Source organism: Tetrao urogallus (genome assembly GCF_951394365.1).
Source record: "Tetrao urogallus genome assembly, chromosome: 1".
Taxonomy (NCBI): domain Eukaryota; kingdom Metazoa; phylum Chordata; class Aves; order Galliformes; family Phasianidae; genus Tetrao; species Tetrao urogallus.
The window spans coordinates 92,719,891-92,744,500 of record NC_136813.1 but is presented as its reverse complement, the minus strand read 5'-3'; the positions used below and the strand labels follow the sequence as shown (position 1 = coordinate 92,744,500).

Below are 24,610 nucleotides of genomic sequence, written 5' to 3'. Positions count from 1 at the left end.
GCCATCCAATAGATTTCAATTTTCACATGCTTTTTTGACACAGCATTACAGGGAGAAATCCAAAATCCCATTTACTAACCTGTCCTAGTACTGAGAGTACTCTTCTGTCCAGGATTCACATTTGAATGCTGAATCTGCATGTATGTTGTAAAGCGTTAGCCATAAGATCAGCAGCAACTTTCATATCATGCTGAATTCTGATTCATTAGTATTGCCAAAAAGATAGAGAAGGTGGAGGAAAAGCCCTGAGGAATCTGTAAAATTATCATTCTGATTTGCATTGTGTTGTTTAACCATTGCATTTAAGCACTGTATTCTGTGATAGAAGTCACGCTTAGAATGATAATTCAGTCCTCCTGTAGGACTGGTGTATATTCAACCAAATTAAAGACTGCTTTTTGTTAGTTTATCCCAACGCCCTCACCTTAATTAAATGGAAGAAGGATGCTGCACGGAAGTGCTCCCAGAGCGTTGGCCAGAAGCAGTATTTAGGTGTTGTGAGGGACATGTGGTATGGCAGCCAGCAACCACAGAATCACAGATTCATAAAGGCTGGAAAAGACCTCAGAGATCCCCCAGTCCAACCACCAGCCCACCCCCCCCACGCCCACTGCCCACGTCCCTCAGTGCCACATCCACACGGCTCCTGAACACCTCCAGGGACGGTGACTGCACCACCTCCCTGGGCAGCCTGTGCCACTGCAGCACTGCTCTTCATCAGAAGAAATTTCTCCTAATAGCCAGCCTGAACCTCCCCTGGCACAGCTTCATGTAATTCCCTCTCGTCCTATCACCGTTACCTGGGAGAAGAGGCCAACCCTACCTCACTACAATCTCTTTTCTGGTGACTGTAGAGGTCAATAAGGTCTCCCCTGAGCCTCCTCCAGACTGAACAATCCCAGTTCCCCCACCTTCTCCCCCTATCAGACTTGTTCTCCAGACCCCTCAGTTTCATTTCCCTTCTCTGGACATGATTTGGGGCCTCAATATCTTTCTTGTAGTGAGGGGCCCAAAACTGAACACAAAGCTCGAGGTGTGGGCTGTCCAGAGCTGAGTACAGGGGGACGATCACTTCCTTGCTCCTGCTGGCTGCACTACTTCTGATAGAAACCAGGATACAACTGACCTTGGTTAGATGGGCTCAACCTGGACTCAACACAGCTGCCACTACATCCTGCCGACAGCCCACTGCATCAGTGTGGCTGTTTCAGGGCTCTGCTTCCTGCAGCAGCTGCTCAGCCCCATGCCATCCATTTTTTTTTCCTATATATATTTATTTTCTTTAGTAACATTTCGAAAGAGGAATGTCTGCCTTTTGACTTAGGTGATATTCTATTTGAAACTGCTCTGGTTGCATTTCTCCCATGAGCCATCCCATAGGAAATGGGCAGGAGACATAGGAGGTTGAGGACACGCATTTGCTGATGCAATGTCCAAATTCAGCCTTAACTAAGAATCCAATTAAAGCCAGAATATTTTATTACCTCTAAATAAATCCCTATACTTACATTTGGAAGCTTAAGGGATTTCCCCATGCAGTCTGCCAAGTAAATTTCCCAGAGCTGTGAGAAGTTGCAGGAAAGGCTCAGTGCTGACTCCTTTGAGGAATGGAGCCAAAAGGTGGGGATGAGTTCTGCGGGCTGCAGCAGGACGCAGGGCTGCTGGCAGAGTGTGGACGCTCCCCTTCTCCCGTTCCCCTGCAGAACAATTACGCAGAACACAGCAGGATGCAGGGCAGTGCTGTTTGCATCCATCCTCATCTGTCATTAGGGTATTTTCAGTCCTGCTGTCTGGAAGCATTTTAACAGCAGCTCACCCACTGTCCACAAACCCGTTAAACAACAAGGATAAGCTCCTAGGCCACGCAGTAATGGTGCTAAAATTGCTTTGGTAAATGCATATATAAGGAGCATGGTGATGATAGGACTGTGTGAGGAGCGCTGTGTTCTCCATAGACTATCCTGCAGTCAGCACCCCTGGCCCCAAATCAACCCATGGATTCCAGCCTACAACTGCTCCCTACCCTGTTTCCATCAAAATAATGATACAACTTTCCTTATCGCTTGTACCACCGGCTCAGCAGCCATGGGGATATGTTCATCTTACTTTTTCTTCCCCTAAGCATTATTTCCTCAGGGCTGGGGAGAGGAATTTTGCTCCCAGCCCATGGCTCAGCTTATTGCTGAAGCAACTCATACTCATCCATCCTGTGTTGGAAGCGAGGTGCCCAGCTGCCTTCCTGTCAGCCTCTCTGCTTTATGGGCCTGTCAGGCTGTTTTTATTCACTTCTAATATAATCTTTCCACAATAAGCAGCGTGCATGGCTGGAGACAGGCAGAAGACTGCTGCTATTACCTGGGAGCTGTGATAAATTGCTTTCAGGCCTGAAGCAACTGCAGGAGGGTTAGTGCTGAAGTTTAAGGAACGTTCTTTGCTTCCTGTGCTTTATGTGCACGCCAAGGCGTATATTTATTGCCTTTCTTTCAAGTGTGCCTATGTGGATAGAACTGTAAAAACTGACTGCCTGATCAGTGCAGTAATGCTGTGATTAATTAAAAGTCGGTCCATGAGCAGGAAGCACTGGTGTCTCACCAGCCACGTAACCCTTCACCATGAAACCCAACTATCTACTATTATTGGAATCATTTTTCTCTAACCAGGGTTGCATGGGATTATGGTATTATAAGTGGGATTTGCTTTAAAGGCTGGTGGCCCTCTATGTCTTAGGGATTACTCCAGCTTCTCCTGAAAGGAATTTTGATAATGCTTCTTTAATGAGACTGCACTAAATTGAATTACTTCCTGCCTTCCCCCTGAAGCGGGATCTTCTCCAGTGACAGCAGACATGTGCACAGAAGGCAGTCTTACACAATCCTTTCCAGGGGGCATGTGGGACCTCTGTAACAAGATCTACGATGGCGAATGAGAGTCTTGCCCCAAAAATTTGTGAAACAAAACATTTCTGATTCTGGTGGATTTCTTGGCACCTGTGGGCCCCTGCTCACCACCACCTGTTGTGTGACAAGAGATCTTACCTCTTGCTGAGCTGTGCAGCCACGTGGTTCTCACTATGGACATGAATGCCACAGGTGATGCTGGAGAAGAGGCTCAGGCCTGCAGGCAAAATGGGTTACCAAGAGTCCTCCCCTGGATATTATCTTGCTGTCTTCACTCCTGGCTCCCCTCAGTCCTGCTTTATTTTTTTCTGAAGAGAGAGAATATTTATCTCGTCTGTTAGCAGACACACACCTCTTGGCATTACCCTGTTGCTCAACTTGCAGCTCGGCCAGCAGATCTCTAAGGTCACTTGGAGGACTCCATGAAAGGTCACCTGGAAGCTCACTGGGTCTGTTTGCTGTGGTCTCACTAAATGAAAGTCTCACTCCTCCAGAAGGGTGGGCTCTGCAGTGTAGGGCAGTGTGCACTGCCTGTGCAGCAGGGCTGGGAATGAAGGGAGACACAGAATCACAGAATGGGTTGGGTAGGAAGGAAGCTCAAAGCCCACCCACTCCAACCCCTGCTGTGGGCAGGGCTGCCCCCCACCATCTCAGGCTGCCCAGAACCCCATCCAACCTGGTCTTGAGCGCCTGCAGGGATGGGGCACCACAGCTTCTCTGGGCAAATCCTCAGCCACGTTTCCAGCAGGCCACAGGCAGATGGTGCCAAGCAGGGGTTTACATACCAGAGTCTGGCTGATGGCTTTGCTCTGCTTCTGTGGCCAGTGAGAGCTGTAATACTGGAGGGGACACAGCTAAGGCCATGCATCCCTGAGCTGGGATACGCTTTCTGTTGCTCTGTCTCTGGCTTTTGCCTGCACAAACAGAACTGGTGGCAGCACCAAGAGGGCAGCCATGCAACAAGCAAGCTGTATCACCACACTGCTGTGGTCTCTGCAGCTCTGCATAGTGTTCTGGAGAAAAAAAAACTGACTGACTGCACTGTTCTTCCCCTGGGCCTCCATCTAATACTACAGCACAATGCCGGGCTGGTCGCAGCCACACTGCTGCTGGGGATAGAGGAGAAGGCAAGAGGCTGCTCCTTTGCGCACAGAAACACAACAGCACAGGGAGGCTCTTTCAGGGATATATTTGTTTACATTAAAACACTATTATACAAACTGAAAGAGAGGAAAAAAAAAAAAAGCACGTTCCATAAGGGTAGGTATGTCAGTGCCCCTCTGCCCCCAAGTCTCACTGCTGTTTCCCCCACACCAGTCAGGCCAGAGTGCTGCTGTCCCTGCAGGAACACCTCTCCCCACCCCTCTCCCACAGTCTCCCTGCTTCAGTGGCTTTCAGAATCCATTTTCTGCCTCCAAAGAAAACTCTCGCCCAGAAGTTCTTTTCTTAATTTATTTATGTAACACAGTGTAGAAAGCTATCAATTCATAAGCAATGGTTCTGTACAATCATCCTGCAGAGGATCCCTGTTAATTTTCGACCAGCAGGCACTTTTCCCCCCCAGAAGTGCTCACAATTAACAGGGATTCTTTTTAATATTTTTTTTTTTTAAAGATCAAAAAGATACATGGAAAAGAAAATAAGGTTTACCTTCCAATGCCTAAAGTGTGCACATAAAACAGGCACAAAGAAACAAACGTGTATTCCCATGATTTCTACGTCACTAATACAGCAGGAGCAACAATCTGTACATTAAAATGCAACTGCAGAGGAAAAGAATTTCAATAACCCATCCGGAATACTTCTTAAAAAATGTCATTTTACTTTAAAATGCATAGTGATCAGAAAAGAACGCGCGGCAAAGAGAAGCAGCTAAACCCCACAGACACAGAAAGCATCCCCCATCCATTCTTAAAGCATATTTCAATTAGGACTTAATTTTTGTCACAAATCACAAGAATAATATACAACTGGCTAAGGAGCTACGTGATAAATAATTGGGAAAGAGAAGCTATCCATGCACTAGTTAAATACAGCTAAACTCTTTACAGTTCACAAAAAACATTCATTAATAATGTAGTGTAAAGACTGAAATGTAAAGAGAGAGAGAGAGAGAGAGAGAGAGAAAATACATTACTGATTTTATTAATTCAAGTTCAGGCATCTACTTGTGTTACAGCACAGCTGTCAAAAGGCGATAATGAGTAAATAATAAAACAGAGTGTTTTTGTTTCTCTCCATATTATTCTATAAGGGAACACCAATGGGCAGTGAAGCAATCATTCTGCTGTCCAACTCATGAGGCTGCTGTGGTGTCCTAATTCTGCATCTGTTCAAAGAACTTGTAGGTGGGGTTCTCGTAGCCGTTCTGCTGCATCTTGGAGAGGTGGCGCTCCTCCGGTGTCACTGCAGCATCCACCTGTTGTGGGAAGGAGGAAACCAGCTCAGATCCTTGCTCTACTCACAGCACACCTCATGCTTCCTCAAAGCCAAGATTAATACCCAGGAAAAGACAGGGCAACAGGAACCAGTCTGCAAACTAATTTTTTGCTGGGACTGCAAAACAGGCTGACCCAACTCACCAATTTTGTTGCCTCTTAAGATCTACAATCATCAGCCCATCTCCACAAACCACGTCCCTCAGTGCCACATCCACACGGCTCCTGAACACCTCCAGGGACGGTGACTGCACCACCTCCTTGGGCAGCCTGTGCCACTGCCTCATTGATCTTGCTGAGAGGAAATTATTCTTAACATCCTGAACTTCTCCTGGCACAACTTGAGGCCATTCCCTCTCATCCTATCACTGCTTCCTGGGAGAAGGGGGCAACCCCCACCTTACCACAACCTCCATTCAGGTGGTTGTAAAGAGCAATGAGCCTCCTCCAGACTGAACAACTCCACCTCCCTCATCCACTCCCCAGCCTTGTTCTCCAGATCCCTCACAGTTCCATTGCCTTTCTCTGGACACACTCCAGGGCCTCCACGTCTTTCTTGTAGTGAGGGGATATGTTTCACATCTCTCTGCTAGTTCCCTATCATTACTCTTTTTTCTCCTAGAGAATGTACAGCATCTGCACTTGCGATCAACTGGTCGCAAAATGAAACGCTCACAAAAAAAAGAAAATAGAAGCAGCAGAAGTAAGTGGCTTGAGGCTGCTTTCTATTTGTGCTGTAATCAGATCTGTTATAGGCGCTACGGTCTGAAGGCTATTAAAAGTTAACTGGCAAAAACAAAATGAGGGTTTGAGGGGAAAGCCAGAGCAGCCAGGCAGAGGGTGAGCTAACATCTCACTGCACTCTCTGAAACCAACTTCCCTGGTTCAAAGGTCATATTTGGTTAGGCTTATTGACCAGAGGTCTGACACATCTTCATTGCTTAAGTATTTCTACTTCAAAAACTGACCTTTCTACATTACCTGCAAGACAGGCATAAGGACAGCTCAGTCAAGACTTCTTCACTGAATATTTGCTGCTCCACAAATTACTTCCTTCTTTACTGAATATTACAGTAATATAAAATGCCAATTAGAGTGGGCAAGGGCTGACTCTAAATGTTTATTAGGTATTCTCCCTCTGCTGGGAGCTCAATATCTGCGGCGTGTTCAAACCCAGCCATGGCACGGCCATCTTGCCAACCACCAGCTATTAAAACACACCTGAAGAAGTCTGCTTGTCAGCTGTTTCATTTGTTCTTTCATCTCTGGTGTTTGACAGCTCTTAGAAGGTAGAAAGTGAATTTTAAACTGTCAAAAATGTAATATCAGGAAGGTGCCTAAGACTCTACGTTCAAATACTGGGCATGGACATTTTCCTGTGGATTTCTGTAAGCAGTGACCTTTAGGAAAAATAGCCATTTCTTTTTGGCATAAAAATAACCTTTTGGGTAATGGAAAGTATATTTTCTGAAGAAGTCTTATATAGCAGACAAGCTTACTCTGGCCTTCTAATAATAAAGGAGCAGTACTTATATTGGGTACTCACTTTACTCTACAATATTCACCTTGGTGAGGGCAGACTATGGATGTCTGCAAGTTGTTACTTGATACCCTGGAGGAAGTTAAAAGGTGTGTTCTTCCATGCCTGAGACAATGCAAACTGCTCAGCTTATTTTTGTAGCCCTTCCCTTGCTGAGATACGTTATACGCTCATACCACCTTCCTGCAGGGCCGCCAGAAAATGGATCCTCGCAGAGACATTTTCCATACTGACAGTCTTTAATTACTTCAGGGAAGAAATGCTTCTATGTGTGGCAAGTATATATGACTGCTCAGATCAGCTGCTAACCCTGAACCCATTTTTCTATGTTCCCCTTCAAGAGTTCACCCATGTTCCAGTCAGTGCTGCATTTTCTGTGAAATCTCCTTCTTATACAATAATTACACACTAAGGTGAAACACACAACTTGAAAGGTCACATACTGTTTTTACTTGAAAGCTGTTGCAAACAGCCCCCCCAGAATCAATTTTTTCACCTCCTGCAACATGGGCTCAGGCAGTGAGGTTCTGTTTAGAAATGGTGCTCTTGCCTTAAATCACTTTCCAGATTTCCCTTACACTAGAAATCAGGGGGGAAATTGTGTCCTTCCCCTGCCTTCTTCCCTTCCTCTCCAGAAGCAACAGACGCAATCTTTTTCTTTTCTGCTGACAAAATACACACTTCCCTTGGCCTGCTCATATAGGCAGAGTGCCTGGCTGCCAACAACCATTTCAATCCATCAAGGACAGGAGAACCCTGAGAACTTCACAGCTTGCCTTCTCTTCAACCTCTATTTGCAGATCCCAAGGCACCTCAGCAGCCAGAGTAAGACCCCGCAATCACATTTCCAAGCCAACTTTTCCCTCCACGCTGACACACCATCCATAACCACGTGCAGTGAATCAGCTTCTGGTGATTCCTTGACACTACCACCATGCCGCAGCAGACTGCTTGTTTTCATGTAAGTATTTCATTGTAACAGCACTAGGGTCTAACAAACCCATTCAATACAGGTCTTGTATAAACACAAACAAAGGCCTAATCTTTGCCCTTAAGGACCATGCAAATTTAACAGCATCAACTATTTCCATTGTGTCAGTGTCACCATACGCCATCTGCCACTGCTGCTGTTGTCACCAAGACAGCTGGGAAGGAAAGAGAAGAACAAAGCAGGGAAAATTACAAGTGCTCCTATTGCTTTTTTTTTTTAGCACTTACAGAATATAAGAATACAATGTAAATGCACAGGAGAAGCAACCTTTCCTTCTGCTCTTGAATGGGCTGCTATCACGCTGGGTCAGCCATGATTCTTGAGCACGGCAACGCTGCATTACAGGAGTTCTGGTGTTGACCCAAATCAAGAGGTGCGAGCCTCACAATTCACAACTAAACCCACTGACAGCTCTACAAGATTCTCTTCCAGCATAACACCAGTGTTATATGAAGCTGTGGGGGTAGGCTGAGAAATCAGAGATCTCCAATCAATACAATCAGGGATCTCCAAGTATCAATACATGCCTGAGAACATTTTTTTTTCTAGGAGGCTCCCCCCACTGGGACAGGATGCAAAGGAAGGGTGTCCCAGAACCTGTGCTGCACTTCTTCCCATTTTAAGCTCCAAACAAACACTGTTCAGAACTCTGTAACCTGTATTAGCTTAAGCCTCCCACTCATCACTTCTTATTCAGGAGGAGGAGATATGATAAGCACACAGCATAACCTCCTTGTGGGAAAGAAACAGGGAAAGGTAACACAACATAAATAAAAATGAATCAAAGGAAGAGAAAGTAGAAGAGAGAAAATAACAGATGAGAAACTTGGAAGAAAATCAGGGAGAAAGAGATTGGGAAAAAATATGAGGAAGGATGGTAGAAATCAGACTGAATTTTTAACATCCTTGAACAATATTCTGTACCAAAAAGCTCCACTTTTATAACTTGTTCACAGAGGAAGTCCAATAACCTCTGAAATATGGCATTTAGAGATGAAAGGGATTTATTGAGGCTTCCACTTGCAGACTTACTCGTTTTTTCAAATTTCCCCTTTAGCCTTTAAAATGACTAGTGCTAGTGCTGCTTCTCTTTCCTACAGCTGACAGCCACACACTCATCCATCTCACTGCCAACCTACGTGCACTATTGCTCATCCTGAATGTCTCCTCTTCTACTCACTTTTACCCATTTCAACTGACAAACCGTTCCTCTTTTCCTTCAGCCTTTGTCCTAGGTATTGCTCTGTCAAACGACACACCTTGACCTTGGCTATCTCCTTCTCAGTACATCACTAAAGCCCTTTACCATTTCAAGAAGCTTTCTGCACCCATTATAGAGGTGGCAGAAGTTGAACACGGCATTTAAGAGGTGTGGGTGCTTTCATGCCGCAGAGAAGCAATCCAGGCATTTCTCTCTTCCACAACGTGTGTCTCCTGAGAAAACAGCTAGGTCAGGTAGATAACCTCTTTAAAGACTGTCCATCTATCCTCTCCTGCTCCAGCCTGTTTATTAGTCTTCCACGCAGAAACTCCTAGTATGGAGTCAGGAAGATGGCAATAGTACGGGAAAATGTCCATGCTGCCTCTACACACGTGGGAAAGGTGAAAATCCCAGACAGGATATGTTTGCAGCACTCAGAGTTGTGACCAACACTATACTGTTCCTTAAATGATGGTAAGTGGATGCTGCCTAATACACATCTGCAGATTGGTCACTGAGATGTGGATACAATTGTTGTAATACACAACAATTTGAAGTAGCAACAGAGAAGAAACAGCAAAGGTGCCATTACTATTGTATTGCTGTAATACAACAATTGTAATGGCTCCTTTGCTCCTCCTGTGAGCCCTCTATCACTGCTTCTCCACACAAGCTGCTGCTGGAGGTGCTGCTGCTGTGACAGACAACAAATGAGCTTCAAAGCTGAGATATCAGATGAGGGTGAGTTGTCACAGCTGGCTGCAGTCTGGAGCACAGGAGGAGAGGGTCTTTTTTTTTGCCTTCTTTTACAGAGATGGCTGAAGAGTGTGCCCCAGCAAAAGCAATCCTCCACATGCCTGTTGGAGTGCAATGTACACATACAGCAAGAAATTTTCAACCATTCAAAGTGAATTTTCATTCACTTTATTCTGGCAGTCCCTTTCCTGGGGAGGCTGAGCCACTTTGAAACGTTTTTGTTATCAGACCTGAAGAAAGTATGACACTTTTTCAAAATAGGAAAAATATTTTTCCAGAACTTGAAAAAAAGGCTAACAGGATTTTTAATAATGACTCTTGTTACAGAAATTACAGTGAGACGAGAACAGGTAGGACAGTCTGAGCTGACTTTTTGGAAGATATGAATACAGGTGAATAGGACCTGTTTTGTAATTTTGCATCCATTATCACAGACAAACTCCCACAGTAACTTCTGACATGCAACAAACAGCTTTCAAGGTTTGTTAAAACATAGTCAACCCAGAGCTCACATACAGTTATTTTCACATCAAGTGTTTCTGCTCTTTTGTGCTTTTTCTACTTGCCATATCAAAGATACAGTAATCCTCTTTAGAATGGAAAAGCTTAATTTTGAGAGCATTTTAATATTAAGCATCTACTTTACACGTTCTTTGCATGTTGTGGTCTTCTCAAAGTACATGCTATAAAATTTTCTACAACAACTTAGGACAATAAAAGATGTTGTCTCTTTCTAGCAAGTGGAAAACACAACGAAGCTATACAATCTGCCAAGACTACAGAGCAAGCCTGGCAGAATGCAGAATCAATCTTACCTATCAGCACCAAACACAATGCAGGAAATCTATAAGGCAACACTATCTATGGTGTGCTAATATCAGCTAATATTTTCAGTAGAACCTCATGCTCTAGGTTTTTATTTCCTAAGAGATGCTGTAATTTTGACATGAATTACTTGTTCAACTTGGGTTTGCTCTTTCTACTCCCATATTTTCAAGTTCACCACCACTGAAGAAAGCTCGTAAAAATCTATGATTATTTTTGCCACATCATTCCATGAGGAGAAACGTACCTGAAATTCTAAGGCCTTACTGCCACAATGATATGTGCTCATTCAATGTCTGGTTCAGGGCTTTGGCATAAGAAGCTTCCTGACCTATTTCTGTTGTCACTAAACTCAATCAGAGGAGGGTCTCAGCTGAGGCAAACCCAATGAGCAGCTGTGAGCTTCCTTCCACCACTTCTAGGTGCCAGCTCAGCATGAGCTCTGTTCTGGTGCTGTGTTGCACCCCCAGGAATGCTGCTTTGGCAGCGAAATGCACTGATTCTAACCTCACACCTCAGCTGACATATAACCATTGGCAGCAGAAGTCAGTGGTTTAAAATTAAAACCGGTTTGAATTTTCTACAAGATGGGTTGGAAACTATCATAGGGAAAGTCAAAGACAAGATTCTTGCTTGCTGTTCTCAATAATTTGATCCAAAATTCTGTATGGTTTGCTGTATGCTCCAGTCCCACCCCAAACTATTAGTGCTCTTCCAGCTACATCTCTTTAGGAGGTTTCACACCAAACAGGCAGTGACTGCATGGACATAGAAACATGCAAACACAGACTTAAGACAAAGGTTAACAAATATTTTTAAGACCCTTCAATGCCCCAAATTATGGTCTATACGCCTTATGAAGTGTATATGTATCCAGGAAGAACCAATCCAATGCTCATTTGACTCAGTCTGAAACCAATGTAACTGCTGACAAGAACAAGACCTGGTTTCAATCTAAAATTTAAAATACCAGTTTTGGAAGATAAAATCCTAAGCGTCTCAAGTGCTGATATAAGTATTACCTGCAAATCAGGTACTGACACTGCAAATTGATATACAGGTATCGATATACAAGGGGAAAAACACTACAGGACTCCCCTTCTGGGTCTTACAATTTAAGTTTTACTCTGTATAGAGATTCTCTCTTAAAACCAAGCAACATAGGAGGCATTTTATATGCCTGTAAATTGACCAGAAATGTACTTGGTAGGTTGGGAAGACACATGTGTTTTCATCTTTTAAATCCCAGGTAGGAGTGTTGTATTTTATTTGTGTTTCTCAAATCTATGTGCTTCAGATTACTCATAAATCAAAATCTGCTTGTGGCAAAGGTAAATCTGGTTTAGAGAACAAAAAGCAATGAAGTATCTGTACAGAGAAAATTCTTGTAGCATAAGCACAGTCCGCAGCAGATCTACCTCATACATTTATCTGCAAAGTAAATGAAGAAAACTGGTGCATGAATTCCCACCAACAGTAAAAATAGATTTTTCCTCTTGTGCAATATCTGATCATTAGCTACTGTAACATTTCCTATACGATCAACTTTTTCATTATGAGGTGACTGGTCTGGTACAGATCCACGATAGATTTTTGTGGTTTTGCATCCAACTTAACATGGTTTATACAAAATGAGGGAATTAAATTCCTCTGTGCTAGATGCAACCTCTCAGGCTGTGAGCGTAAGGCCAGCCAAAGCAGAGGTTTCTTTGTAAACACATTCTGACTGCTGTACACGTGACACCACTTGTGCTTGGTCGTTATCTCTTACCTCCACAACCCCATGATGAATAGATGTGTACTGCTTCTTCTTCAGCATCACCAGAGTAATGACAATCACTGTCGCTATGACAACACCTCCCACCATTAGTCCAATGATGGCACCTTTGTTTGAACCCACATCTTCAGCAAAGAACACCTACAAGGAAAAATAAAAGAAGGCAGGTAATAAACACCTGAATGCTTGGTTAACTTCTCCAGTGAACACAGCAATAAAAAGCCTCATGGAGTATCAGTAAATAAACATTGCATATAATCTGAATTATTCAAAAGTGGTTCACTGTACAGCAAAGCCCTCATAGTTGGAGAAGATGTACAAAAGCAATTTGGGAAAATTATTTGGCCTTTGGTGTAGTTCTGTGGCTAAGGGGAAGGCTCATCTCCCGTTCTCTGCTTTGAATGGGACTTAATGACAACAGAAGTGTGAGTAGTGGCTTTTTTGGTAAGCAAGTGAAGATGATTGCAAAATGGCTGATATTCTTGTAGAGAGCTGACCAAGCAGCATACACATATCTTTATATTAAGAATGAAGATCGTGAAAGTGTTCATAAACTTGTTGGATTACATCTCACTTCAGTAAGGGAGCAGGGAAGACCTGCAGTATAACAATAAAACTGGCATGCAATCAGCTGGGAAAAAATTCTCACAGCAAAGGGACAAGGATCCAGCAAACACAGCATACTGATCTAAGTGACCAGGCAAGGGGCACAGCAAGATTTTGCAGGGCAAAGGAGAATGAGCTACACCCGGATGGAGACAATACTCATGTGTGACCTACATGATGTGACAGTCGCGTGGAAAACAAAGAAGATTCACTTGAACTGTATGTACTGATAAGGGAAATCAGCAGACAGCAAGACGCTTTACTACGCATTTAGTAAGACTGGCTGTTAGCAACAAGAGCAGATATGAAATGTGAGCAATTGTTTTCACTGTTCCCTTTTGTATTCAAAATAAACACTGGATTATTTTACATTTATGTGTGCTTTTGTCCCCTTGTCAATATTAGGCCTTTATTATTATTATTTTTACAAAAATGGGCAAAAAGGATTAGAGAATAAATTACATTCACAGAATTGTAAGACGACCTCACTCTGAAAGACTAAATACTTTGACAAGTATTTAACAAAAATACAGAGGAAAGCAGGAAACCAGCTGAGAATTATAATGAGCTGTATAACATTTGCAGTCTTTAAGAAACACAGTCTTCCTCAGAGAGGTATTAAAACAGCAGTATAAATATTTATATTGTTCCTAGTTGTAAGCAAGAAATACATTTCAACAAAGTTAAGAATTCACTACAAAGTACACACAATAGACAGCGTTAGCATAAGTTGATGTGAAGTAATAATTTCTTCTCCCAATTTCACCTGCACAGGAACAGAAGCCTTGCCATGCTATTTCACAGCACTGCGAAATGCCCCAGCTAATGTATACGTGCAACAGAGGAAGGCCTTAAGCACTCTGAGTCATGAAAATCAATTTAACGTTCTGCTAAAATGTGAGCACCCACAAAGGAGAAAATAACTGCAATTTCAGAAGTTTGCATGTAAAATACAAAGCTGAATTCAAGGCAATATCCTAAGAAGACAGTAAATCTTTCCAGGGCAAAGAACTAAAAACAGATGAAAGAATTTTCTGCTTACTGCTTTTAAATTAAAGCTAATGGAGAAGGGGATCAGTTAGGATATGGCATGCAGTAAATAAGCAGTGTGCTCCAGTACTTTCTCAACAACATCAGACTCCTTCCTTGGTCTCAATTGAAAAGATAACCTAGAGAACTGCTTACTGATTTTTAAATAACGGCTGTAGCTATCAGCAAGAAGCACAGCATTAAATGCTTTAAAAAGCATGAAAGGTCCCATTTTAAGCTTGACACAGATTGCACAAGTGCATCAAGTGCATGGCCTGCAGTGCATTCCCCATCAGCTACCACAGGCAGGGCCAGCTGGCAGCTCCAAACGGCCGCTATCAAACCACTTAAACGCTAAAGATTGCTGCAGGGAAGTGTATGTGATGCAGGATCAATAACTAACGAACAAGTGTCTAAAAATGCACTTCTGCAGGCTGCTTCCCTTCAGTAAACTCACACGGTATTTCTCCATCAAGATGTTTAAGTCATCTGAGCTAAGCACGCCAGAATCTCCCAAATTAGCGCTAATGCATTTTGGATTAGCTCATCAAACTGGGAATTCTCAGTTCTCAGCATCAAAGAGACAGCAGAATATCTTTTCACACAGTGATTGCCTAGTTCAAATGCAAATCTGAGTCCCATGTTAATTTTAATTTTCAGCACTACTTAGCTTTAAGAATATATTAAGAAAAAAAGCTTTCAAGTTTAATATGATACTGAAAGTCACGGAACTGAAATCTCATCGTGTAATGTACCTTTACAAAAGAGGAAGCAGAAAAGTCGACGCTGCTGTACTTCATTACTTATTAAGGAACTGAAGAAAAGCTTTTAGAAGATGCTTATTCTTACTTACATTGAATTTGGTTGTTATTTTTGTACACTTAAGAAATGCAGTTCAAGGGAGGAATGGTCTATTTATCCTATTTGCCCTTAATCTGTTAGTAATTTAATACAGCTTATGGAACCAAACGCACAGATGCACAAAGCTAAGGCAGCATCCTCTTATCCCAAGTGGGGGATCTTATGAGAAGTTTTGCTCCATGGAGTTCAGCTCCTCCATGCACTACTCCCATCTGTTCTGAGAGAACAGGAGTCTATTCCTGAATAGGAGCCACTCTATTTCTAGCTGCACCATGCTGTGTCTCCATGCGACTTATTTCGTTTTAAACTTACGTAGCATTTTCTTTCCCTGTGTCTCTTCGCTTCAGTTATGTGACAAAGGCAGATAGAAGCAGGACAGGTATTGCCCAAATACACATACGGCCACGTAGTGGTGTGAGGGCAGGAATGGCCAGGGTTTCCTCTTATGTAAGAATTACTGGCTCTTATTTTCACTACTGAAATTATTCCAGCTTTACTTCCATGTGTAGACAGAATCACTAGAATCATTCACTATTCACGTGAAAATTTTTGGTGACAGTTTCAGCATCCACCCAACCCAGAGGAAACAGGGCCACAAGTGGCCCCCAAGTTCAGGAATAATCAGCAATTCACAGCACACGTACAGAGCACCATTTGTTCACTCACCAGCTTTTGATGATGCACTTCATATCCTGAGTCATGTCGGAACTCCGCATCCATCTTTACTTCAGATACCTCTTCTGTTTTAACATTGGTCAAGCCAGAACCTGCATTGCAGCACAGAGACATTCTGTCAGAGTCATCATTTCATCGCACTCTGCTTACCTCCACCATTACAGGAGCAGAAGGCAATGGTACCATTCACACGGAGGAGGTGTGATGCAACGTGAAAGGGAACCGGGAGGAAAGTGAGGTACGTCTGACACATGAGTCACTGAGGTGACACAGAATGAGCTGGTAAAATTTCTCCTCTGTTAGTGTTCCTTAATCCTCCGCAGCTATGCTGGTACAAGCATCAAAGGCTTTCAGTATGAAACACAGCAAGAGCTAAGCTGCCAGGGACCAACAAGGTCTCCTGAACTGGCTCACAGGATGCAGATGGATCTGCTCTGACAGCCTCTTTAGCCATGTCAAGCACATTTAGTGTTTGGGCTGAAATTGCTTTCCTCCCTAAGCTCAGGCTGCTGTGAATTAAAAACACATACCACTAGTGTGAGGTGGGCAACCACATATATGTTATCTTCTTGCTTCCTTTGAACTTGCATCTTATATGCAAATATGCATAAATAACTCACTATTAATGCCTGTGAAGTTTTCAGAATTCTTACCCATGTATTTCAAACTGCTCAGAATTGACTCCTGCCAAGGAGAGAACTTATCTCATGATTAGAATCATAAAGTAAAGCAAGTAATGACAGCTTGAAGAGATATTAATTGCAGTTTGCAGACCTGTTCTCCCCTTAGGTGCAATGGGAAGATGCTGTGCTTGCCTAACTGGGAAGAAGAGCAGGATTTTCTCTGGAAGGTAGTCTTTGGAGAGTGAGCCAGACTTAGAACAGCTGAACAGTGCATCCTTTCTGTGTACCTATGAATGTTCTGTCCCAGAAAGCTGGCTCTGGCTTGCAGAAAACATATGGATAGTCACATAGCTGGCTAACCCCCTTCTCAGTACAACTGATTGGTATTTATATTGCTTGGAGGTCCAAACATTGCAGAAACATGGTGTTTATTACAAGTTATTTCCTCACTGTCCAATGTGATGAGAACCAATGGGTTCATATTCCTTGCCAGTATTTATTTTAGTATTTTACCAATCCCCTCTGATTCTTAATATTTTGGGCTGATCATAAGCTCTGACGCAGAGGAAAAACCTCTTCTAAAATTCTTAGCGATACCAATTGAGTTCCATCACCTTTCCAGACTGTCAATACAATCCTGAAGACTTTGATGTGCCAATGAGCTTCACAGTCTGAAGTAGCACTGAATGAAAGCATTATTCCCCCTTTATCGCCTTTGTGCATTTTTTTTTTCTCCATTAAATACTGACTTAGTTTTGTATTACGAGACAGTGAGAACCTTCCCAGGAGCTTCTACAGACTGCACTGACAATCTCACTCTGAGGTACTGATCTTGTTTTTCACAATAAATCATACGAAGGTTAAAACAAGAATAATCTTAACACAGTAGATTATTTATGGTTATTTTCTTGAGCAACCCAACTGCCCCATAACTGCCCCTTCTTTATAAGGAACAAAACACTTCAAATATCTCTCTCTCTTTTTTTTTTTTTTTTTTTTTAATTAAGCATCTGGTTTTTGATGCCACATTACACTTACTGACAAGTATATTATGACACTTATACATAAGAGGCCATTTCTACATGCAAGAACAGTGAAGTACTTAAGGAACTGCAGTTTGGAAACAAACCATGATGATCTGTCAATGAAATGGAAATGAAGGAAATAAAATCCACGTGGTGCCTGCAAAGAGATTTAATTGCCTATACCTGAAGCAGCCATGGTTAGCTTTCCAAACTAAGAATGTGATTTGCTCTTCTTTGTGCATCATCTAAACATAGCCCCTATACATTCATCAAGAAGTGAAGAAAATGAGAACACATCTGGACACACCGAGGCTCACGCCTTCAAGCCCCCTGCTTCTTTGTTGTTAGGATTAAATGGGGGAAACAATAACGAAAAAGCAGTGTTTCACACAGTTTTAATTGCTCCCAGTGCTTGCTGCTGTCCATGGCCACATTGGCTGCTCCTTGGGTACAATGGCCATACCACCAAGTTTGGGAAACTCTCCCAGAGGAAGGACTGGGGGAATTGTACAAGTCAGTTGCTACAGCTGGCAAATTCACTGAAAATACTGATTTGAACGTATACATACATGTACATATTGGTGAAGAATCAACTTGAGTTTTGTAGAGAGAAGCCCTGCTCCCGAATCTCTCTGATGTGTCATGAAGAGTTAGCAAGCACATGGGAAACAGTGATCTGCCTCAGAGGGAATCTCCATTTCCAAAAACAACAGAGAAGATCCCTTATCAAAGCTGTGGCAGAAGCCAAGAAGGGAAGAACTACAAAGGAAAGTCCTACTTCACTTTGCATAACCAATTAAAAGACAGGAAAGAAAGTGTAAATATACAGCCATTTTTCACAATGGAGGAAGGTTACCAGCTGGGTCTCACAAGAATTTGTGTTGTGACACTTGTAGAAGTGATCTGGATAATGGAGTGAATGGTGCAGTGACAAAGTTTATTGACAAAAAAGAAAAAAAAAAAGTCAAAGTAAATCCAGTTGCAAAGAACTGCAAAAACATGTTGTGAATTCTGAGTGTGCAACAGAAGTAAAAGGATATTTCATACTGATATAACGGAAAGTGGTGCACACAGGGATAAAAAGGCCCTAACTATACATACACAATGGGCTCTATACTGGCTCTGTTCCACCCAGGACAGAGACCTTGGAGTCACTGTGGATAATTTTCTGTGAGCACTTGTCTCAGTAGCAGTCAAAAAGACAAAGAGAAAGACAGAAGTAATTATGAAGGAACAGAGAAAACAAAATGTCATTACACCACTATACAAATGATGCAACCTCATTTTACATACGGCTATCAGTTCTGGACACTCAACCACACAGGAATACAGAAGAACTAGAAAATGTACAAAGCAGGGAAACAATCACTGGTACGGACAAGGAATCCAAGGTTCCTGGACAAGGAATGACTACACAGATCAGGAGTATTCAAACTGGAAAAAGACACTACAGACATCTACATGACCGTGAATGACAAGGAGAAAATCTACAAGAAGTGATTCATTATTTCTCCTATGGAAGCACAGGATAGCAACACAGTTATGAAACGGTGGATTAAAAATTAACATAAGGAAGTGCAATGAAAAACTGGACTGTGGAACTCATTGGCATAAATAATAAGAACATTCAAAATACAAAAGAACAAATGCAAATAGGAAAGGTTCATCTAGGGTTACTAACAGTAACTAGGGTTACTGTTAGTGAAAATATGATTGCCAGTCCTGGAAGTCTGTCAAATGCTGGCTGCCAAAAGCTCAGTGAATGTGTTAGTAGTACTAAGGCCGAGGTGAAATCTCTAATTATTCTGTAGGCACCACTGCCAAAGGCATGATAATGGACTTAGGTACCACTGCTCCTGGGCTCTGACCACAGTTATTGGAAACAAGCTCCTTAGACAGTGTGGCTTCAGTTAAACAGAGCCTAACACGACAAGCAGGAATTACAGAAGCACCTCAGATTTATTTTTCAAAAGTAGCAGAAGGAAAAGCTTTAGAGTCTTTCTGAAAGTCTTACTGGAAGTATGTGATGCAAACAGCTAAGACCACTGTACTCATTCAAATACAAAAGCCAACATAAAAGAAGAAAAATGGGAGCAACAGCCTCACTGCAAACTCACAACTAATGATAATTATTAGTGCTTTTTCTTCTAAATTACATACTGTCTTTAGGGAGTTGCATTCCTAATTACTCCAATTTTAAAACGCTACAGTGCAGCTGGTAAATATTTTAACTTGCATCTTCTTAGTAAAACTGACAAAAACTATTTAGCTATCAAAACCAGAGTCTTAACAGCATTCAGTAAAATCCAACAAAATGGGCTAGTTTATACTTTGATAAAATAAAACTGCAATTGTATATGAAGCAGAGTAAGATTTAGCTTTTTTTCTTGTTTTCCTCATGAATAACTAGGTTTGTTGAATAGAGGTCTTTTAATTATTTTGCCCTTAATTAGCAGTGTTAGCTGCTTTTAAACATATACACGTTTATACATATGCACACATACACACTTGGGCACAAACATACATTCCAAACACCAAAAAGAGCAGTGTATATAAGCTTAACTGTTCCTTGCCCTTACAGGAAACAAACAAACAATAAAACATGGAGTTAAAAACCACTCCAAAGGAAAAAAAAAAAGCAAGGCAGCTGCTATGAGGAACATTCTAGTCTCACATAGATGAATTTCTGCTCATGTAAATCTCTATTTAAGCTTTAAGAAGGACAAGAATGAACATGGGCTACGCTGCCTGTGACCAGTTCACCAACCGGTTAAATGGCAGATTAGTAAGATTTTGTTCTGCAAAGATCTGAAACAATCTTAGCCATGTCTAAGGTCTTCCAGATTTAGAGTTAAAAATCAAACCTCCAAGTGAAGTACAGTAGAAACTGCCAGAATTGGATAGTCTCTTCATAGAGGGGGGAAAAGGAGCACATTTTTAAATGCTTTGTGCAATAAAGATCTAAGCACAGAATTCAGAAAAATGTTTAACTCCATGCGCATTAACTACATTTAAGGAGTCTTAAGAGATTTGTTGAGCTAGAGCCTGTCATTTTCTAATAAAAAAATCCACTAAAGATTCTTATTTAGTAGCTGAAGATAGTTGGTTTAAGAGCACTGTATTGAACTAACATCACTAAGACCGGAGAAAGACCTGGCAATTTCTAGCAAGAAAATCATACATAATTTCCTAAGCTGCTCCATGCCCTCACCTCATACAGACTGCAGCATATGTGCTAATGATTCTGCAGAGCAGTCATAAGGTTTGTAGAGCCTCTGCAGCTGTTCAACACGTGAATATGATCCACCCTGAACAGAGCTATGGCTATTTTCTTTACCCTTGAACTTCAGAAAATCTGCTGCTATTAAGCAACATCCATTCTGATGCACATCTTTCAGTTGTTCCTCTATTCCTCTATTTTCCCCTGTTCCCACTGATCAGACCTGCTGAGTTAACATGGATAATAGGGAACTTGCGTATAAGCATCCGCACGTGTTCTCATAGACGTTTTTACATCTCTCTCTACATAGAGACAAAACAAAATTACCAATAATTACTCAAAATTCAGCTGCAAAAAAAAAAAAAAAAAAAAAGATAAATTTTTATCCTGCAAAAGTGATGAGAAGGAAATAATACTGAAAAAACTCTCAGACTGTAAGAGGTATTCATATTACCAGCTCTTCCTATGAAAGCTTCCATGTTTTCAGACTGGACTGAGTTCTTCTAACTGTCTGCCTATATGAAGTCATTTCTAAATGGCAAGAAACATGCCATAAACCTCTTAACATTTCATGGTATATTAATAAACACAGCTCAATGATGACCGCTTAGTACATCTAGATATTTGCCTTCTCTTTGACCTTTTTATTCACTCTGTTTATTTGCTTCTCAGGAAGGAGATGACAGGAAACAGATTTAGGCATAACTCTGTTTTTGTTAACACCGTTGTGAATTAAAAAGGGGAAAGAAAATGTATGGAAGCATTAGGCTTCCTTTCAAATGCCAATGTGAACCATTGCAGATGTTGTATCTACACTAGAAAACAGGGATTCCCCCTGAATTCAAGCTTCAGCTGCTGCTTGGCAAGGTGGAATGCAACAGAGATGGAGATTCACACCAATCCCACTTGAATCTTAGCAAACACTTTACACTTAGTCCTTTCCTGCTATGAATTGGGCAACTCTTCACATTTCCAGCCTTTTCTCTTACATTGCTTTATGGCTGCTAGGTTTTTTTTTCTTCTTTTTCTTTCCCTTTTTTTTTTTTTTTTTTTTTTAAAAAAGAAAGAGTATTATGTGATGAAGTAACAAGACTCTAACTACTATAAATACTGCAAAAATCTAAGTACTTGCTCTGCTCATCCTTTCTGTCCTATGACCAAACAACATCTCTTGCAGGAAAGGGACAAATTTCATCTGTGTGATCTTGAGCTGTTAAGAAAAGTGTAGTATTTGTTGCAGTAATGACGTATGGGGCAGAAGAAGTAAAAGGTAGTAAAAAAAGGAAAAAAGGACGTGTGTTTGTACATTTGTGTTGGTCCTTCAAGAGGCAAGTTTCTCCAAGGGTTTTAAACACCCAAAGCAACTAACAAACATTCAATTGATCTTAAACCCAGGTTTGGTCTACTGCAGGTTGACACGAAAGCTGTATTTTAGCCTTGAAGAAGCAGGGAACCACCTAGTTCACTTGAGCAAAACAATTAGAAGCTTGCAATGAAACATCAAGACTACAACAGCAAAGCTTTTGGGAAATCAACAGTAATGCAGACAATTAAAACAGAAAGTTATAAGCAGCTGTGAGTATTAATCTGACTCCAGGCCCTCTTTTAATACTTTTCCATTCTGTAATAATATCCTCATTTGTCAGACTTTCATTCCTGACAAATAGCTCCAAACTGTACAACTGACTACACTAAAAGTACAGTGACTGCAAAAAAAACCTCTTTTCCTTATTTAACCTTTAGCAAAGATGTGTTATTTTTAATTAACAAGTACAACAAATTTAAAGCACAGTAATTTTTAAATTGTCAGAATCTCCCTGTATTTCATGCTATTTAATTCACCATCCTTTTGCTTTGCACAATTGCTAGTTTATGACAGCTACTCAGACTGATACCAGTTTTTTGTTAAACTGAAATTCTAGCACAGATAAGTTGCTATTAAAAGATGATGGAAAATCAGATGGGTATTTATAGTTAGAATTTGTGTCAGTAAGGACAAATTTGCAGAAGCTGGACATGGTGATTAAAGATATAAGGTCTACCAGGAATGCTGCATCTATTACAATATATTTAGCACTACTGTAAGATTCTTGATGCTGTGAAATTTGCAATGCAGGCACAACAGCCAGAGATTTCAACCTCTCTAGTGAAGTGACTATTCATCTTCACAGAGGAACATTCATGTGCATCCTTGTTCACCTGGAGGGAATCAATCTCTTTGCCAAAAGCAGAACAGCCTCAGCATCACTTAAACTGTGCTACAATGCAACAACCGCTGCAAAGGCCTCTGGATGATACTACTAATTTTTGTCCATGTTCCTTCCATAATGCAGAACTTCCTGTATCTGCTGGAAATTTCAAGCCATGATGCCCACATGTTAAAATGTTTTTACAGCTCTTCACTAGGCTGTCCTACACATTGACAATTTACCTCTCATAGAGAATGCTAGCCATACTCCTCACGCTGTTTATATAACCCCAACCAACACCAAGCTTTGACACAATGGCCTAAAAAATCCTATTTCCTTCTGAAACTGGAGTGTGGCAGCATGAGAAAAATTCTTCCTCTAAAGAACTGACAGCAGCAATTTCCATCACTTGTATGTGAGGGGGGATGGTAATAGAGAGAGAAGGGAATAATTGTTAGCAGTAAATATGGGCCTCATAACAAGGGATTTTTCATGGAGATTGAAGGTTAATTATCACAAACTTGAATACTTGGAGAGCTCTGTACCAGGTTCCAGGTTCTCTTCACAAAATTAAGACTCCAAGCAAAAGTACAGGTATCAGCCTCCTAAAACAATGCTAGGAACATGTCATCTAGCCAGCCTCAATGTGCATCCCAACTGCTGTAACATATGGTCTTACTTAATTCCCCACTGTACCATTCACTGCAGCCAGTAAATATCAGCGAATTATTGGAAAGATTTAAACATTTTAAGATGTTGCCCATAATGCTTTCCAGTGGAAATTTGGAGGAGAAGGGGGAGGGGAAAAAAAAAAAGACCGATTGGACAGTTTGATCTCATCTGAAGAAAGAAATAACACAAAAAAAATATGATGTGACACTGAAATAATTCTGATTCTAAAATAAACAGATCTAATCTGTGTTGGAAAATAAGCTGAAATTACAGCTTGTTTGTGCTTGCTCTAATCAGCCATTTCAAGGTATTCCTAAGTGGAGATGAGGGAAAAACAACCTAGAAAGCAGAAAATTAATAAGAAAAACAATCTTTTACTTTTGAGACCTGAATTTGTCCAGCAACTCTAAATGTTTGCAACCTGACTCAAGCTAGTCAGACCAGGAAGATACAGGTATCTACGGTACTGAGGGCAAATAATCACTTTTTCCTATACTATAATGGCATGAATAATTGTCTAGAGGTGCCTTAATTGAATCCAGAGGGACAATACACATATCAACTTTTAGATACCTGCAGTTATCTAAGACAGATATCACTGAAAAAAAATATCTTGATGTCCCCCGGCATTCCTAAGTGATAGACACAAATCAGTCACAATTTACAAACACAGCAGACGTGCATTGAGCATTAGACATTTCCCTCATACACTGCAAAACTCTGTGCTCTCTGCAGTCTGGCAGCTTACCAAGGGTGTCAGTTCTGGGCCCCACTCCTGCACGCACATATACTGAACACCTGCGATACAGACAGCACTCACACAGTCCAGCAGGGTTTTGTGTGCAAACACTTGTACCAGCTGCTGGTTCGTGATATAGCATTACATTTAAATGGAGGGTTGTACCAAAGAAAAGGTGGTTATTTCAGCACAAGCAGACCATGCTGGGAAAACACAAGTTAGGTAAAAGTCATGCAAATTCTATACCTGGTCGTGTGGTGAGTCCTCTGTCTGCAGCTGGGCGGGCATCAACAGGCTCAACTGGGGAAGTGCAGAAAAGAAACAAAAAAGTAAACAGAAAATAAGCAAAATGCATCAAGGTGATAAATTCAACTTTTGATCTCTTGGGATAGTGTAGGAGAGACATACTGCATAAAACAAGTTACAAAAGCAACAGCTAGAGAAGATCTGCCTTCAACTAATGATGGAAATTAAAAGAAGGGATGCACAAAACATCCAAAGAAAGCTCCACAGCTATGTGTCAATTTTACATCATTTTTTGGTTAC

General features: G+C 41.5%; 1 protein-coding gene across 5 annotated transcripts in view; it reads right to left on the bottom strand.

Annotated features, from left to right (window-relative positions):
- Positions 1-5,214: 5,214 nt before the first annotated feature.
- APP (amyloid beta precursor protein) overlaps positions 5,215-24,610 on the bottom strand; it is a gene marked incomplete at both ends in the record, with an annotated part of 202,543 nt that continues 183,147 nt past the window's right edge. For 3 of the 5 annotated variants that reach the window (XM_079537866.1, XM_079537868.1, XM_079537870.1), the window contains 4 exons: positions 5,215-5,316; positions 12,420-12,566; positions 15,588-15,688; positions 24,311-24,364. In XM_079537866.1, the coding sequence (XP_079393992.1) occupies positions 5,215-5,316; positions 12,420-12,566; positions 15,588-15,688; positions 24,311-24,364 (404 nt within the window). The remainder of the gene's footprint in view (positions 5,317-12,419; positions 12,567-15,587; positions 15,689-24,310; positions 24,365-24,610) is intronic. The other 2 variants (XM_079537867.1, XM_079537869.1) reach the window with 1 other exon arrangement.